This window comes from Nerophis ophidion, linkage group LG15 (assembly GCF_033978795.1).
Source record: "Nerophis ophidion isolate RoL-2023_Sa linkage group LG15, RoL_Noph_v1.0, whole genome shotgun sequence".
Taxonomy (NCBI): domain Eukaryota; kingdom Metazoa; phylum Chordata; class Actinopteri; order Syngnathiformes; family Syngnathidae; genus Nerophis; species Nerophis ophidion.
Genome location: NC_084625.1, coordinates 5,971,996 through 5,991,681, shown reverse-complemented (window position 1 = coordinate 5,991,681; position 19,686 = coordinate 5,971,996). Strand labels below are relative to the sequence as shown.

At 37.2% G+C, this 19,686-nt stretch overlaps 1 protein-coding gene across 2 annotated transcripts in view; it reads right to left on the bottom strand.

Annotated features, from left to right (window-relative positions):
• Positions 1-210: 210 nt before the first annotated feature.
• The window catches only part of LOC133569819 (cadherin-20-like), a 38,893-nt gene continuing 19,417 nt past the window's right edge, over positions 211-19,686 (bottom strand). The window contains exons 6-11 of one of the 2 annotated variants that reach the window (XM_061922441.1): positions 19,400-19,653; positions 8,605-8,741; positions 8,317-8,438; positions 8,131-8,248; positions 4,775-5,026; positions 211-1,152 (exon numbers count right to left, since the gene is read on the bottom strand). In XM_061922441.1, coding sequence (XP_061778425.1) covers positions 602-1,152; positions 4,775-5,026; positions 8,131-8,248; positions 8,317-8,438; positions 8,605-8,741; positions 19,400-19,653 — 1,434 coding nt within the window. In that variant the 3' untranslated portion in view covers positions 211-601. The remainder of the gene's footprint in view (positions 1,153-4,774; positions 5,027-8,130; positions 8,249-8,316; positions 8,439-8,604; positions 8,742-19,399; positions 19,654-19,686) is intronic. The other variant, XM_061922442.1, reaches the window with a different exon arrangement.

Below are 19,686 nucleotides of genomic sequence, written 5' to 3'. Positions count from 1 at the left end.
AGATACAAGTGTTTTGAGTTAAGAGCGCCGTCACGGAACCGATTAAGCTCTTAAGTCCAAGCGCGACTCTTAAATCCGCCAAAGACCGAAAAAAACAAACACACACGATGACAAAATGTCGTTTCACTTTCCTGCTTCGATCGACACAATCAATTAGGCAGACTTTCACTTTCTAATCGATGTTTTTTTCCCTCCATTTTTAATGTTCATCAAATACTTGAAGTTGTTTTTCTCATCTTTTTATTAGCAAGAATACAAAAGTATGTACATTCACACACCGCAGGAAATTCAAGTAAAAATATTAAAATCCTCACAAAATTTTAATTTTTTTCCAAAGTATTTTTTCTCCTTCTTCTTCTTTTTTTTTTTTAAATCCAAAATGTCTTTATTTTTATTACATTTGGCACTTAATGCTGCGTGGGCGTGCCTAGTTAGCGGCACACGCCGCCGGAGTAAAAGGCGCTGGACGAAATAATTGAGCTCCGACATAAATAAAGAGCAATAAATTAAGATGAGGCGGTGAGTAAGTGTCGATCCAGACCCGTCGAGTCCGGTCGACTCTGGTGAGTTTGCGACAGAAGTTCGGAGGGGATTGGCGTCGCTACCACACGGGGGCGCCTCCGCTCTCCAGCACGCCGTACATCTCGGCCAGCTTCTTGAAGCGAGGCCCCCAGTCGTTGAGGTGGTCGTAGTCGTGGTCGCCGCCCGAGGCGCCCGACTGCAGCGAGCTGAGGGACTCGGCCACCGAGCCCTCGCCCTCGTAGGCGTAGGTCTGCAGGGAGTCGTAGGGCGGGGCGCACGTGTCCATGTCGGCCTCCAGGAGCTTGGACAGGACGTACCCTTGGACGTTGCTGCTGTCGCCTCCGACCCGGCCCCCGACCCCGCCCCCGACTCCGCCCCCGGCCAAAAGGCAGGGGACGTAGCGAGAAAGACTCTGGATCTCGGGCAGCATGTCCTGGCGGGTCTTGGCCGGGTGTGGCTGGACCTCACACGGGTTCCACAAGGCGGCGATGTCGAAGGCCTCCGTGTCCTCCTCGCCGCCGCCTTCGTCGTCGTAGCGCACGATGTTCTCGTGCACGTTCTCCTCCTCGTCGCACAGGAAGGGCTTCTTGCGCTGGGCGTGCAGCGACAGCATGAGCAGGACCATGGCTGCTGAGGAGAGGGGTTTTGTCAGTATAGAGGATCTTTGACCAGCATTTTTGCAGTACGACTTTAAAAACGGGAGAGTGCTCCTGTCTATATAGAGGATCTCTACAGTATCTCCTAAAACAGGAGAGTGCTCCTGTCTATATAGAGGATCTTTAACAGTATCTCTTAAAACAGAAGAGTGCTCCTGTCAATATAGAGGATCTTTACAGTATGTCTTAAAACAGAAGAGTGTTCCTGTCTATATAGAGGATCTTTACAGTATCTCCTAAAACAGAAGAGTGCTCCTGTCAATATAGAGGATCTTTGATAAACATTTTAGCGGTAGGACCTTTAAAACATGATTTTTTTCAGTAGGACATTAAATACAGGAGAGTATTCCTGTCAATATAGAGGATCTTTTACCAGCATTTTTGCAGTGCAACCTTAAAAACGGGAGAGTGCTCCCGTCAGTATAGAGGATCTTTACAGTATCTCCCAAAAAAGAAGAGTGCTCCTGTCAATATAGAGGATCTTTGACTAGCATTTTTACAGTACGACTTTAAAAATGGGAGAGTGCTTGTGCCATTATAGAGGATCTTTACAGTATCCCCTAAAACAGGAGAGTGCTCCTGTCTATATAGAGGATCTTTACATTATCTCCTAAAACAGAAAAGTGCTCCTGTCAATATAGAGGATCTTTGACTAGCATTTTTACAGTGCGACTTTAAAAACAGGAGAGTGCTCCTGTCTATATAGAGGATCTTTACAGTATCTCCTAAAACAGAAAAGTGCTCCTGTCAATATAGAGGATCTTTGACTAGCATTTTTACAGTACGACTTTAAAAACAGGAGAGTGCCCCTGTCTATATAGAGGATCTTTACAGTATCTCCTAAAACAAAAGAGTGCTCCTGTCTATATAGAGGATCTTTACAGTATCTCCTAAAACAGAAAAGTGCTCCTGTCAATATAGAGGATCTTTGACTAACATTTTTGCAGTAAGACCTTAAAACAGGAGAATGCTCCTGTCAATATAGAGGATCTTTGATCAGCATTTGTGCAGTAGGACCATAAAACAGGAAAGTGTTCTTGTCAATATAGAGGATCTTTGACCAGCATGTTTGCAGTGTAACCTTAAAAACAGGTGAGTGCTCCTGTCAATATAGAGGATCTTTGACCAGAATTTTTGCAGTACGACCTTAAAAACAGAAGACTGCTCCTGTCAATATAGAGGATATTTGACTATAATTTTAGCAGTAAGACCTTTAAAACAGGAGATTGCTCCTGTCAAAAATAAAGGATCTTTGAATAACATTTTAGCAGTAGGACCTTTAAAACAGGATTTCTGCAGTAGGACATAAAAAAAGGAGAGTACTCCTGTCAATATAGAAGATCTTTGACCAGCATTTTTGCAGTAGGACCTTAAAAACAGAAGAGTACTCTTATCAATATAGAGCATCTTTGATTATAATTCTTGCAGTGCGACCTTTAAAACAGGCGGGTGCTCCTGTCAATATAGAGGATATTTGATTAGCTTTTTTGCAGTACGACCTTTAAAACAGGCGAGTGTTCCTGTCAATATAGAGGATCTTTACAGTGTGCCCTAAAACAGAAGAGTGCTCCTGTCAATACAGAGGATCTTTGTCCAGCATTTGTGCAGTGGGACCTTAAAACAGGAGAGTGCTCTTATCAATATAGAGGATCTTTGACCAGAATTTTTGCAGTAGGGCCTTAAAAACAGATGAGTGCTTCTGTCAATATAGAGGATCTTTGACTAACATTTTAGCAGTATGACCTTTACAACAGAAGAGTTGTCCTGTCAATATAAAGGATCTTTGACCAGCATTTGTGCAGTCGGACATTTAAACAGGAGCGTATCCCTGTCAAGATAGAGGATCTTTGAGTAACATTTTAGCAATAGGACCTTCAAAACAGGAGTATTCCTGTCAATATAGAGGATCTTTGATCACCATTTTTGCAGTAGGACCTTAAAAACAGAGGAGTGCTTCTGTCAATATAGAGGATCTTTGACTAACATTTTAGCAGTATGACCTTTACAACAGAAGAGTTGTCCTGTCAATATAAAGGATCTTTGACCAGCATTTGTGCAGTCGGACATTTAAACAGGAGCGTACCCCTGTCAAGATAGAGGATCTTTGAGTAACATTTTAGCAATAGGACCTTCAAAACAGGAGTATTCCTGTCAATATAGAGGATCTTTGATCACCATTTTTGCAGTAGGACCTTAAAAACAGAGGAGTGCTTCTGTCAATATAGAGGATCTTTGACCAACATTTTAGCAGTATGACCTTTAAAACAGAAGAGTGGTCCTGTCAATATAGAGGATCTTTGACTAACATTTTAGTAGTATGACCTTTAAAACAGAAGAGTGGTCCTGTCAATATAGAGGATCTTTGACCAGAATTTTTGCAGTAGGACCTTAAAAACAGAGGAGTGCTTCTGTCAATATAGAGGATCTTTGACTAACATTTTAGCAGTATGACCTTTACAACAGAAGAGTTGTCCTGTCAATATAAAGGATCTTTGACCAGCATTTGTGCAGTCGGACATTTAAACAGGAGCGTACCCCTGTCAAGATAGAGGATCTTTGAGTAACATTTTAGCAATAGGACCTTCAAAACAGGAGTATTCCTGTCAATATAGAGGATCTTTGATCACCATTTTTGCAGTAGGACCTTAAAAACAGAGGAGTGCTTCTGTCAATATAGAGGATCTTTGACCAACATTTTAGCAGTATGACCTTTAAAACAGAAGAGTGGTCCTGTCAATATAGAGGATCTTTGACTAACATTTTAGTAGTATGACCTTTAAAACAGAAGAGTGGTCCTGTCAATATAGAGGATCTTTGACCAGAATTTTTGCAGTAGGGCCTTAAAAACAGATGAGTGCTTCTGTCAATATAGAGGATCTTTGACTAACATTTTAGCAGTATGACCTTTACAACAGAAGAGTTGTCCTGTCAATATAAAGGATCTTTGACCAGCATTTGTGCAGTCGGACATTTAAACAGGAGCGTATCCCTGTCAAGATAGAGGATCTTTGAGTAACATTTTAGCAATAGGACCTTCAAAACAGGAGTATTCCTGTCAATATAGAGGATCTTTGATCACCATTTTTGCAGTAGGACCTTAAAAACAGAGGAGTGCTTCTGTCAATATAGAGGATCTTTGACTAACATTTTAGCAGTATGACCTTTACAACAGAAGAGTTGTCCTGTCAATATAAAGGATCTTTGACCAGCATTTGTGCAGTCGGACATTTAAACAGGAGCGTACCCCTGTCAAGATAGAGGATCTTTGAGTAACATTTTAGCAATAGGACCTTCAAAACAGGAGTATTCCTGTCAATATAGAGGATCTTTGATCACCATTTTTGCAGTAGGACCTTAAAAACAGAGGAGTGCTTCTGTCAATATAGAGGATCTTTGACCAACATTTTAGCAGTATGACCTTTAAAACAGAAGAGTGGTCCTGTCAATATAGAGGATCTTTGACTAACATTTTAGTAGTATGACCTTTAAAACAGAAGAGTGGTCCTGTCAATATAGAGGATCTTTGACCAGCATTCTTGCATGAACGGGAGACGTGTCAGACCAAGGCGTGGTCAAGTTCCCAGCGCCACACCCACCCAGAAGCACCAAGATGCAGGCCAAGATGGCGATGAGCGCCACCCTGCTGAGGCTGCTGTGTAGTCCGTAGGCCTCGCCGTCACATGACATCACCTCGCCGTCGCCGTCGCAGCTGCACACGCGCACCGTCAGTGTGCTAGTGCTGCTCTGCACCGGCTGCTCGCCGTCCGTCACCACGATGGGGAGGTGGAAGACGGCCTGCTGGCGCTGGGACCAACCGCCGCGCCGCGTCAGGATCCAGGCCGTGTTGTCTGGGGTGCAGGGGGCGGGGTTTAGTTGGCTTTGACATAACATGCAGGATTATGCAAAAAATGCACTTGAGCGACCAACAGCAGCACATGCCTGAAAACAGCTTGCTAAATAGAGGATCTTTGACCAGCATTTTCGCAGTTTGCCCTTGAAACAGGAGAGCACTCCTGTCAATATGGAGGATCTTTACAGTGTGTCCTTAAAAACAGTCAATGTCAATACAGAGGATCTTTGACTAGCATTTTTGCAGCACAACCTTAAAACTGGAATGCATTTTTGTCAATATAGAGGATCTTTGACGAGCATTTTTGCACTAGAACCTTAAAACAGAAGTGTGCTCCTGTCAAGATATAGGATCTTTACAGTCTGTCTTTAAAAACAGTCAATTTCAATGTAGAGGATCTTTGACTAGCATTTTTGCAGCACAACCTTAAAAACAGGAAATCATTTTTGTCAATATAGAGGATCTTTGACGAGCATTTTCGCAGTTTGCCCTTGAAACAGGAGAGCACTCCTGTCAATATAGAGGATCTTTACAGTGTGTCCTTAAAAACAGTCAATGTCAATACAGAGGATCTTTGACTAACATTTTTGCAGTACGACCTCAAAACAGGAATGCATTTTTGTCAATATAGAGGATCTTTGACAAGCATTTTTGCACTACAACCTTAAAACAGAAGAGTGCTCCTGTCAAGATAGAGGATCTTTACAGTCTGTCTTTAAAAACAGTCAATGTCAATGTAGAGGATCTTTGACTAGCATTTTTGCAGCACAACCTTAAAAACAGGAAATCATTTGTGTCAATATAGAGGATCTTTGAGGAGCATTTTCGCAGTTTGCCCTTGAAACAGGAGAGCGCTCCTGTCAGTATAGAGGATCTTTACAGTGTGTCCTTAAAACAGTCAATGTCAATACAGAGGATCTTTGACTATCATTTTTGCAGTACGACCTTAAAAACAGGAAATCATTTTTGTCAATATAGAGGATCTTTGACGAACATTTTCGCAGTTTGCCCTTGAAACAAGAGAGCGCTCCTGTCGATAAAAGGGATCTTTACAGTATATCCTTAAAATAGGAGAGTGCTTCTGTCAATATAGAGGATCTTTACAGTATGTCCTTAAAACAGGAGAGTGATCCTGTCAAGATAGAGGATCTTTACAGTATGTCTTTAAAAACAGTCAATGTCAATGTAGAGGATCTTTGACTAGCATTTTTGCAGTACGACCTTAAAAACAGGAAATCATTTTTGTCAATATAGAGGATCTTTGACAAGCATTTTTGCAGTAGGACCTTAAAACAAGAGAGTATTCCTGTCAATGTAAGGGATCTTTGACAAGCATTTTTGCAGTTTGCCCTTAAAACAGTTGAATGCTCCTGTCAATATAAAGGATCTTTACAGTATGTCCTTAAAACAAGGGATTGCTCCTGTCAATGTAGAGGATCTTTGACTAGCATTTTTGAAGTTTTCCCTTAAAACAGGAGAGTGCTCCTGTCAATAAAAAGGATCGTTACAGTATATCCTTAAAATAGGAGAGTGCTTCTGTCTATATAGAGGATCTTTACAGTATGTCCTTAAAACAGGAGAGTGCTAGTGTCAATGTAGAGGATCTTTGACTAGCATTTTTGCAGTAGGACCTTAAAAGAGAAGAGTGCTTTTGTCGATATAGATGATCTTTGACTAACACTTTTGCAGTGTTTCCTTCAAAACAGAAGAGTGCTCCTGTCAATGTAGTGGATCTTTGACTCACATGTTTTCAGTGGGGCCTTAAAACAGAAGAGTGCTTCTGTCAATTGAAATTATTTGACTAACTGTCCTTAAAACAGAAGAGTGCTCCTGTCGATATAGAGGATCTTTACAGTATGTACTTAAAACCGGAGAGTGCCACTGTAAATATAGAGGATCTTTGATTCACATTTTTTGCAGTCGGGCCTTAAAACAGAAGAGTACCCCTGCCAATATGGAGGATCTTTGACTAACACTTTTGCAGTGTGTCCTTCAAAACAAAAGAGTGCTCCTGTCAATATGGAGGATCTTTACAGTATGTCCTTAAAACAGGAGAGTGCTACTGTCAATATAGAGGATCTTTGACTTGCATTTTTGCAGTAGGGCCTTAAAACAGGAGTGTGCTCCTGTCAATATAGAGGACCTTTGACTAAAACTCTTGCAGTGTGTCCTTCAAAACAGAAGAGTGCTCCTGTCAATGTAGAGGATCTTTACAGTATGTCCTTAAAACAGGAGAGTGCTCCTGTCAATATAGAGGATCTTTGACTCGCATTTTTGCAGTAGGGCCTTAAAACAGAAGAGTGCTCCTGTCATTATAGAGGATCTTTACAGTATGTCCTTAAAACAGGAGAGTGCTCTGTCAATATAGAGGATCTTTGACTCGCATTTTTGCAGTAGGGCCTTTAAAACAGGAGAGTGCTCCTATCTATATAGAGGATCTTTACAGTATCTCCTAAAACAGAAGAGTGCTCCTGTCAATATAGAGGATCTTTGACTAACATTTTTGCAGTAAGACCTTAAAATAGGAGAGTGCTCCTGTCTATATAGAGGATCTTTACAGTATGTCTTAGAATAGAAGAGTGTTCCTGTCAATATAGAGGATCTTTGATTAGCTTTTCTGTAGTAGGACCTTCAAAACAGGGGGGTACTCCTGTCAACATAGAGGATCTTTGATAAACATTTTAGCAGTAGGACCTTTAAAACATGATTTTTTTCAGTAGGACATTAAATACAGGAGAGTATTCCTGTCAATATAGAGGATCTTTGACTAGCATTTTTGCAGTTCGACCTTAAAAACGGGAGAGTGCTCCCGTCAGTATAGAGGATCTTTGACTCAAATGTTTGCAGTATGTCCTTAAAAAGAGGAGTGCTCCTGTCAATATAGAGGATCTTTGACTGGTGTTTTTACAGCGTGTCCTTAAAACCAGCACAGCGCTTCCGTCAATTTAGAGGATCTTTGACTAGTATTTTTGCAGTATATCCTTAAGAACAGCAGAGAGTTCCTCATATAGAGGATCTTTGACTACCATACAGTATCTGCAGCTGGGCTTAAAAGCAGCCGCCCCCTCCTGCCAGCATAGAGGATCTTTGACGGGTGATCACCTTGGTTGTCCCGCAGGGTGAAGTTGGGGTTGCTGGCGTCCTGGGGTGCCAGGGCGTAGGAGAAGTGATGTCCAGCGGGGGGCTCGTCCGGGTCCACCGCCGTCACCGCCTGGACGAGCTGCGGGACCAGGACTGTCAGCCAGGCGCACAGGCCACAAAAACCCAGACACGCCAGTCCCAGGTCACCTGTCCCGCTTTGGCGTGGTCGCACACGTAGGCCTCCAGGTAGTCGGTCAGGGACGGAGCGTTGTCGTTCACGTCCTGGATGCGGATCGCCACGGCGACGCTGGAGATCTGCGAGGGGTTTTCTGCGGAGAAGGATTCCCCGCGTTAGCGCGTGCAGAGGGGTTGCCATGGCAACACGGGAGCAGAACGTTATTAATCAGGACAATTAATGCCTCCATTCAATCAACTCTTGGCAAGTAGCCGCCGTGGCTGTAGGCAACCTCCCGTGAATTAGGGCGGGACACGTACTCATCTCCATGGCCAGCACGCTGATGTTGTGCCAGCCCAGCTGCTCGCGGTCCAGCCGGCGCAGCGTGGTCAGCGCCCCGGACCTGATGTCGATGTAGAAGAAGCGGTCCGGGTCTGTGGACCTCTCGATGGAGAACCTGCTCACACGCAAACATGGCGCCTCGGTCAGGAAAACAAGCATACATACTAGACTATTTTTTTTTAAACCTTTGGGGGCCCCCTCAACTTTAGTCCCGGGGACCCAGAACAGTCCTGATCATACAAATGTCAAAATAAGTTACACAGTATATCATTTTTAATTCAAAACAAGTTGATTTGCACACATTTAGTGCCTAATTTGCACACATTTACTAACTAATTTGAACACATTCAAAGCATAATTTGCACAGATTTACTGTCCTAATTTGCACACATTTCGTGCCTACTTTGCAAAAATGTAGTGCCTAATTTTCACACATTTACTGCCTAATTTGCACACATTCAGTGCCTAATTCGCATACATTTAAAGCATAATTTGCACACATTTAGTGCCTAATTTGCACACATTTGGTGCATAATTTGCACAAATTTATTGCCTAATTTGCACATATTTTGTGCCTGATTTGCACACATTTAGTGCCTAATTGGCACACATTTAGTGCCTAATATTTAACACATTTAGTGCCTAATTTGCACACATTTACTGCCTAATTTGCACACATTTACTACCTTCTTTGCACACATTTAGTGCCTGATTTGCACATATTTAGTGCCTGATTTTAAAACATTTAAAGCATAATTTGCACACATTTAGTGCCTAATTTGAACACGTTCAAAACATAATTTGCACATATTTAGTGCCTAATTTGCACACATTTAATTCCTAATTTGCACATATTTTGTGCCTAATTTGCATATATATAGTGCCTAATTTGTACACATTTAGTGCCTAATTTTAACACATTTAAAGCATAATTTAAACACATTTAGTGCCTAATTTTAACACGTTTAAAGCATAATTTGCACACATTTAGTGCCTAATTTTAACACATTTAAAGCATAATTTGCACACATTTAGTGTCTAATTTGCACACATTTAGTGCCTAATTTGCACACATTTAGTGCCTAAATTGCACATATTTCGTGCCTAATTTGAACACATTTAGTGCCAAATTTGCACAATTTTAGTGCCTAATTTGAACACATTTAGTGCTTAATTTGCACACATTTAGTGCCCGAATTTTCACACATTTACTGCCAGATTTGCACACACTTAGTGCCTAATTTGCACACACTTAGTGCCTAATTTGCACACATTTAGTTCATAATTTACATACATTTAGTCCCTAATTTGCACACATTTAGTGTCTAATATCTAACACATTTAGTGCTTAATTTGTACACATTTAGTGCCTAATTTTAACACATTTAAAGCATAATTTGCACACATTTAGTGCACAAATTTTCCCGTATTTAGTGCATGATTTTCACATATTTTGTGCCTAATTTGCACACAATTTTTGCCTAATTTGCAGACATTTAGTTCCTAATTTGTACACATTTAGTGCCTAATTTGCATACATTTAGTGCCCGAATTTTCACATATTTAGTGCCTAATTTGCACATATTTTGTGCCTAATTTGCACACATTTTGTGCCTAATTTGCACATATTTAGTTCCTAATTTGCACATATTTTGTGCCTGCTTTGCAAACATTTAGTGCCTAACTTGTACACATTTAGTGCCTAATTTGCACATATTTTGTGCCTGATTTGCACACATTTAGTGCCTAATTTGCACACATTTAGTGCCCTAATTTGCACATATTTAGTGCCTAATTTGCACACATTCAGTGCCTAATTTGCACACATTTCATGCCTGATTTGCACACATTCAGTGCATAATTTGCACACATTTCATGCCTAATTTGCACACATTTAGTCCCTAATTTGCACACATTTACTGCCAAAATTGCACACATTTAGTGCCCTAATTTTCACATATTTAGTGCCTAATTTGCACATATTTTGTGCCTGATTTGCACACATTTAGTGCCTAAATTGCACATATTTGTGCATAATTTGCACACATTTATTGCTTAATTTGCACACATTTAGTGCCTGATTTTCACATATTTCGTGCCTAATTTGCACACATTTAGTGCCTAAATTTCACATATTTTGTGCACAATTTGCACACATTTAGTGCTTAATTTGCACACATTTAGTGCCTAATTGCACACATTTGGTGCCTAATTTTCACATATTTCGTGCATAATTTGCACACATGTAGTGCCTAATTGCACAGATTTGGTGCCTAATTTTCACATATTTCGTGCATAATTCTCACACATTTAGTGCCTAATTTGCACACATTTAGTGCCTAAATTCCACATATTTTTGTGCACAATTTGCACACATTTAGTGCTTAATTTGCACACATTTAGTGCCTAATTACACACATTTGGTGCCTAATTTTCACATATTTTGTGCATAATTTGCACACATTTAGTGCCCAATTGCACACATTTGGTGCCTAATTTTCACATATTTCGTGCATAATTTGCACACATGTAGTGCCTAATTGCACAGATTTGGTGCCTAATTTTCACATATTTCGTGCATAATTCTCACACATTTAGTGCCTAATTTGCACACATTTAGTGCCTAAATTCCACATATTTTGTGCACAATTTGCACACATTTAGTGCTTAATTTTCACATATTTCGTGCATAATTCTCACACATTTAGTGCCTAATTTGCACACATTTTGTGCCTGATTTGTATATATTTAGTGCCTAAAATGCAAATATTTAGTGCCTAATATGCACATATATAGCGCCTAATATGTACAAATATAGTACCCGTCATTGTGGTTTGTGCAGCCCTTTTAGACATCTGTGATTAAGGGCTATATAAATAATCTTTGATTGATGACAGACACAAAATACGCAACATGTTCCCCAAAAGTGATGTGAAGTAATTGGAGTCTGAAATATGTCAATAAGTCATAACAACATTGGTTTTGATTCATTATTATACTTTGAGCAACAGTTTTAAAGCAAACGGCAGCTTTGTGTTATTGTAGTCAACTTTGAAACTGTTTTTCGTTACATTTTACCTGTTTGCTTTTTTATGTGTTTTTCCTGTAATTCTATGTTTAGAATATGCGGCGGGTGACTAAAAATGAGCCGCGGGGCAGAAGTGGCCCCCGGGACGCACTTTGGAATCCTCCTGTGTCAGAGGACGTGAAAAGTCAACAAACACATTGCAGCCTGTGTTTGCAGACCCCTCCTCAGTGCACGTGTGTTGGGGTGCTGATCAGCACGTGTGTTGGTGCACGTGCACGTGTGTTGGGGTGCTCATTAGCTTGTCCACATGATTAAGTGGCTAATTGGCTGTAATTAGCTGAGCAGGCATCATCCCAGCCTGATGGACAAGACAGTGTGAGAACATGCAAACAAATGTTTGCTCGCCTTCTTGACAGACGGGTTATGACGCGTGGTCCCCTCTGCTGTCTAACAGGTGTCATTGCACCTTCTGCTCGTCCAGATGGATTAAATCAACACGCAACACATTTCCGCCGATTAAAAATATTGAATTATTTTTAAAAATATTAAAAATATTAAATTATTTAAAAAAATATTAAACATATTTAATTATTCAAAAAATATTAAACATTTTGAATTATTTAAAAAAAAAAATATTGAATTATTGTTAAAATCTTACAATTATTGAATTATTTTTTAAAAATGTAAAAATATTGACTAATGTTTTAAAATATTAAAATGTTGAATTATTGTTAAAAATATCGAAATATTTTAAAACAATATTTACAAATTTGAATTATTAAAAAAAATAAAAATATTGAATTATTTAAAAAAATACTGAATTATTTAAAAAAATATAAAAAATATTGAGTTGTTGTTAAAAATATAGAATTATTTTTACAAATATTAAAATGATGGAATTATTAAAAAAATGTAAATACTGAAATGTTGTTAAGAATATTGAATTATTTTTTAAAAATATTATAAATATTTAATGTAAACATTTTTTAAAATATTGATTAAAAAAAATAATAATTTTGAATTATTCAAAAAAAATATTTAAAATATTGAATTATTGTTAAAATATTAAAAATATTGAATTATTTTTACAAATGTTAAAAATACTGAATTTTTTCTACAAATATTAAAAATATTGAATCATTTAAAAAAAATATTAATTTGTTGTTAAAAATATAAAAAATATTGAATTATTAAAAAAATATAAAAAATATTTAATTATTAAAAAAAATATATAAAAATATATAATTATTTTCAAAATACATTAAAAATATAAAATTATTTTAAAAACCTCAAGAAACAATGGCTTACTTTTCTTGTGCTTTCAGTACATTTTTGTTGTGTTACTTCATTCTATAAGAGGCTTTTATCATTGTAAAAGTGTTATTGGCATTTATTATCAATACACCCCCTCCACCCCCAAAAGAGGACATATAAGGCATAAAAAACTTTTTTATTTTACTTTTTTGCTTAAACCTCCCAATTATCTCCAGCCCTAAACACATTGCATATCTTTTATTTTAATCCCCGGGAGGCTTTTTCATATAATAATGTCACAGTTTTTTTAATTAGCACAAAATTGCATAACATGAGTTTTTTCAAGTGTCCTGGGGGCCAATTGTGGCCCGCCACTTCATTGAATTTTGGCCCTCAAAAGCCTGGAAATAATTTGCATCAATAAAGTACTCTAACTTTTCTTACTAAATATATTATTTCTTTCTATTTAATTCTGAGTAATTAACTTAATTAGTGTCTAATTATGCCAAAATATATTATCAAAAATTTAAAGCATTTTTAAAATAGAAATAAATACTAATACAAATTATTTTAAATTGGGCAATGTTAAAGTAGCAATAGATTTCATGGTAAAATTTGGAAATTTACTGTGGATTTTCAGCATTTTTTTTTAAATAAAAAAAAAAAAAAAACAGTACTTATTTTACTGTAATAAACTGTACAGTAATACACCGAAAAATCTACAGTTGTTGATTTGCGGTAAAAAAAAAATAAACAAACAAACTGGCAGCTCAAGTGCCAAAATTTTACTGTAAAATTAGCATTTTTTTTTACTTAGAGTAATAAAACAAATGCCCATTTTCCAGTAAAATTCTGGCAACTGAGCTGCCTTTATTTGACCATAAAAAAACAGCAGTACTGTTTTTCCAATAACAGTAATATACACTAACTTTTCAGGTGAAATTATTGCAATTTAGCTAATTTTTTTTTAAATTTTAGTACATACATTTTTTTCCAATAAAATGCATTAAAAAAATTATGTTACAATAATATTCACTTCATTAAACTTGTGACATTATCTGAACAAAAGGCCTTTAGAAGAGTCAACATGTAAAAAAAAAACAACCCAAAAAATTCCACTTTCAATAGTTTTTTTTAGGACTAAAGTTTAGTGAAAAGTTTAAGGCCAAAAAAAATAAAAAATAAAACAGTTAAAAAAACAAAACAAATTGTTTTTGCACACTTCGAAAGCTGTTTGGCTTTGAATATAATTAAAAAGGAATGTCACCAGAGGGTTGATTATAAATGGAATATTTTCATAGTGTGAGCATAAAAAACAGTTTGCAACATTCTAAATATGTTTTTAATATTACAGGAGCCCTCCAGACATGAAATAAACAAAACAATCAGGGGCAACGCTGATTGGTTGGGTCTCCTCTCATTTATATATTTACTTCATTTCACTGTTTCCAGGATTGTTTTAGTTCAAAACTACCTGGAATATGCTAAAAAAAACAAAAAACAAAACAAAACCCTGCTGTATATATTTATTTTTTCTCATTTTGTTAAAAAAATAAAAAATAAATAAATAAGTAATTTAATGGCAAAACCAAAAATATGCGTTATTTTAGGCCTCCTTTTTTTTAAAATACAAAAAATAACACAGTAAAGGTCCAAATATCGGGCACGGCGCAAACTACAAAGAAAATAATCAACAAAATTGAACACTTTTCACTCAAGACGAGCATTAAAATTCTTAAAAAAGTTAGGTAAAAGCTCCAGGTATTAACTATTTAATAAAACCAACCAATATTTGTGGCTGTAGGCAACCTCTTTTTTTTTTTTTTTTAGTTCATACGAAATCTCTGGATTAACTTCGGGTCTCTCTGTCAATCTAAAGTCGTATTTGTATATTTTTTCTCATTTAGTTAAAGAAAAACAAGTTTTTTCCATGGCAAAACCAAAAATACACATTATTTTAGCCCCCCTTTTCTTATTTTATCTTTATTTATTTAGTTGTTTTTTTTTACCAAAAATTACCTTTTTCAGGTGTACCTAATGTTGTATACATATTGCAGATTTTTTATTTTTTTGGCATATTCCAGGTAGTTTTGACCTAAATGAGTCATTTCCCTAGCATAAAAACAGCTAAATGAAGTAAATACATCAATAAAACAGTAATATTGGGCACGGTGCAAACTACAAAGAAATTAGTAAACAAAATTGAACACTTTTCACTCAAAACGAGCATTAAAATCCTTATAAAGATGGGTGAAAGCTCCAGTTATGAACTATTTAATTAACCACTGTGGCTGTAGGCAACCTCGTTTTTAAGTTACTGTTGAAATCCACAAGATGGCGGTAACATCTAGCAGCTTCACACAGCTCTGCATGTTCTATAAAATGTTCATTTTGGTTTGTTAACAATAACATCACCAGCGATACTAATTTGCACACATTTAATGCCTAAAGTGCACACATTTGGTGCCTAATTTTCACACATTTCGTGGCTAATTTGCACACATTTCGTGCCTAAATTGCATACATTTACTGCCCTAATTTTCACACATTTAGTGCCCTAATTTGCACACATTTAGTGTTTAATTTTCACACATTTAATGCATAATTTGCACACATTTAGTGCCTAATTTTCACACAATTAGTTCCCTAATTTGTACACATTTAGTGCCTAATTTGCACAGATTTACTGCCATAATTTCCACACATTTCGTGCCTAATTTGCACAGATTTACTGCCATAATTTCCACACATTTCGTGCCTAAATTGCACACATTTCGTGCCTAAATTGCATACATTTACTGCCCTAATTTTCACACATTTAGTGCCCTAATTTGCACACATTTAGTGTCTAATTTTCACACATTTAATGCATAATTTGCACACATTTAGTGCCTAATTTTCACACAATTAGTTCCCTAATTTGTACACATTTAGTGCCTAATTTGCACACATTTACTGCCCTAATTTCCACACATTTAATCCCCGAATTTGCACACATTTAGTGCCTAATTTTCACACATTTCGTGGCTAATTTGCACACATTTCGTGCCTAAATTGCATACATTTACTGCCCTAATTTTCACACATTTAGTGCCCTAATTTGCACACATTTAGTGTCTAATTTTCACACATTTAATGCATAATTTGCACACATTTAGTGCCTAATTTTCACACAATTAGTTCCCTAATTTGTACACATTTAGTGCCTAATTTGCACACATTTACTGCCCTAATTTCCACACATTTAATCCCCAAATTTGCACACATTTAGTGCCTAATTTTCACACATTTCGTGCTTAAATTGCATACATTTACTGCCCTAATTTTCACACATTTAGTGCCCTAATTTGCACACATTTAGTGCCCTAATTTTCACACATTTAATGCATAATTTGCACACATTTAGTGCCTGATTTTCAAACATTTAGTTCCCTAATTTGTACACATTTAGTGCCTAATTTGCACACATTTACTGCCCTAATTTGCACACATTTAATGCCCTAATTTGCACACATTTAGTGCCTAATTTTCACACATTTCGTGCTTAAATTGCATACATTTACCGCCCTAATTTGCACACATTTAGTGCCTAATTTTCACACATTTAGTGCCTAATTTGCACACATTTAGTGCCCTAATTTGCACACATTTAGTGCCTAATTTTCACACATTTAATGCATAATTTGCACACATTTAGTGCCTAATTTTCAAACATTTAGTTCCCTAATTTGTACACATTTAGTGCCTAATTTGCACACATTTACTGCCCTAATTTGCACACATTTACTGCCCTAATTTGCACACATTTAGTGCCTAATTTTCACACATTTCGTGCTTAAATTGCATACATTTACTGCCCTAATTTGCACACATTTAGTGCCTAATTTTCACACATTTAGTGCCTAATTTGCACACATTTACTGCCCTAATTCGCACACATTTAATGCCCTAATTTGCACACATTTAGTGCCTAATATTCACACCATTTAATGCATAATTTGCACACATTTAGTGCCTAATTTTCACACATTTAATGCATAGTTTGCACACATTTAGTGCCTAATTTTCACACATTTAGTTCCCTAATTTGTACACATTTAGTGCCTAATTTGCACACATTTAGTGCCTAATTTTCACACATTTAATGCATAATTTGCACACATTTAGTGCCTAATTTTCACACATTTAATGCATAATTTGCACACATTTAGTGCCTAATTTTCACACATTTAGCTCCCTAATTTGTACACATTTAGTGCCTAATTTGCACACATTTACTGCCCTAATTTTCACACATTTAATGCCCTAATTTGCACACATTTAGTGCCTAATTATCACACCATTTAATGCTTAATTTGCACACATTTAGTGCCTAATTTTCACACATTTAATGCATAATTTGCACACATTTAGTGCCTAATTTGCACACATTTAGTTCCCTAATTTGTACACATTTAGTGCCTAATTTGCACACATTTACTGCCCTAATTTTCACACATTTAATGCCCTAATTTGCACACATTTAGTGCCTAATTTTCACACATTTAATGCCCTAATTTGCACACATTTAGTGCCTAATTTGCACACATTTACTGCCCTAATTTTCACACATTTAATGCCCTAATTTGCACACATTTAGTGCCTAATATTCACACCATTTAATGCTTAATTTGCACACATTTAGTGCCTAATTTGAATAGATTTAGTGCCTAATTTAAACACATTTAGTGCCGAATTTGAACACATTTAGTGCCTAAATTGAACACATTTAGTGCCTAATTTGCACACACTTAGTGCCTAATTTGCACACACTTAGTGCCTAATTTGCACACATTTAATGCCCTAATTTGCACACATTTAGTGCCTAATATTCACACCTTTTAATGCCTAATTTGCACACATTTAGTGCCTAATTTTCACACATTTAATGCATAATTTGCACACATTTAGTGCCTAATTTTCACACATTTAGTTCCCTAATTTGCACACATTTAGTGCCTAGTATTTAACACATTTAGTGCCTAATATTTAACACATTTAGTGCCTAATTTTCACACATTTAGTTCCCTAATTTGTACACATTTAGTTCCTAATTTGCACACATTTACTGCCCTAATTTTCACACATTTAATGCCCTAATTTGCACACATTTACTGCCCTAATTTTCACACATTTAATGCCCTAATTTGCACACATTTAGTGCCTAATTTTCACACATTTAGTGCCCTAATTTTCACACATTTAGTGCGTAATTTAAACACATTTAGTGCTTATTATTTAACACATTTAGCGCCTAATTTGCACACATTTAATGCCTAAATTGAACACATTTAGTGCCTATTATTTAACACATTTAGCGCCTAATTTGCACACATTTTGTGCCTAAATTGAACACATTTAGTGCCTAATATTTAACACATTTAGTGTCTAATTTGCACACATTTAGTGCCTAATTTGCACACATTTAGTGCCTAATTTTCACACATTTAGTGCCTAATTTTCACACATTTAGAGCCTAATATTTAACACATTTAGTGCCTAATTTTCACACATTTAGTGCCTAATATTTAACACATTTAGTGCCTGATTTGCAAACAGTTAGCACCTAATTTGCACATATTTGTGCCTAGTTTGCAAACATTTAGTGCCTAATTTAAACACATTTAGTGCCTAATATTTAACACATTTTGTGCCTAATTTGCACACATTTAGTGCCTAAATTGAACACATTTAGTGCCTAATATTTAACACATTTAGTGCCTAATATTTAACACGTATAATGCCTAATTTGCACACATTTAGTGCCTAATATTTAACACATTTAGTGCCTGATTTGCAAACAGTTAGTACCTAATTTGCACATATCTGTGCCTAAATTGGACTGTTTTAAGCCTAATTTGCAAAAATTAAGTGCCTAATTTGCACACATTTAGTGCCTAATTGTACACATTTAATGCCTAAATTGCACATATTTAGTGCCTGATTTACACACATTTCTTGCCTAATTTGCAAACATTTAGTGCCCACTTTGCACATATTTAGTGCCCAATTTGCAGATATTTAGTGCCTAATTTTCCAAAATGTATTGCCTAATTTGCAAACATTTAGTGCTTAATTTACACACATTTAGTGCCTAATTTGCACACTTTTAGTGCCTAATTTGCACACTTTTCGTGCCTAAATTGCACATATATTGTGCATAATTGTGGCTGTAGGCAACCTTGTTTTTGAGTTCATCTGAAATCCACAAGATGGCAGTAACAGCTTCCCCCAGCTCTGCATGCGCTGTAAAATGTTGATTTTGGTTTGTTAACAATGACGTCATCAGCGGCATGAACGCTGACTCAGCAGTAAAGACAACATTGGTTCGGTTGTGATTTCTCCTGCACTCCACAACGTTAGCAAAGCTTCCGGTTTGTAGAAGTTGCGTGGTTAGCACAGTTGTGGTTGGCATCCGGTGTGCCTAATGAAGTGACCGGCCCCGCCCTCACCTGACGGTGTTGTTGGCAGCGTCGGGGTCCCTGGCCGACACCGTCCTCACGACGGTCCCGATGCCGGCGTCCTCCGGCAGCGTCGCCTGGTACGCCGCCAGGTCGAAGACGGGAGGCTCGTCCACGTCGTCCACGCTCACGTGCACGATGGTGACGTCCTTGAAGGGGCCGCCCTGGCGGTAGGCGTGGTCCGGGTGCGTGTTGGCGCCCTCCACCTTCAGGGTGTAGCTGGCCTTGCCCTCAAAGTCGAGCGGCTGGCGGGGCACAAAACACGGATGATTGTTCGC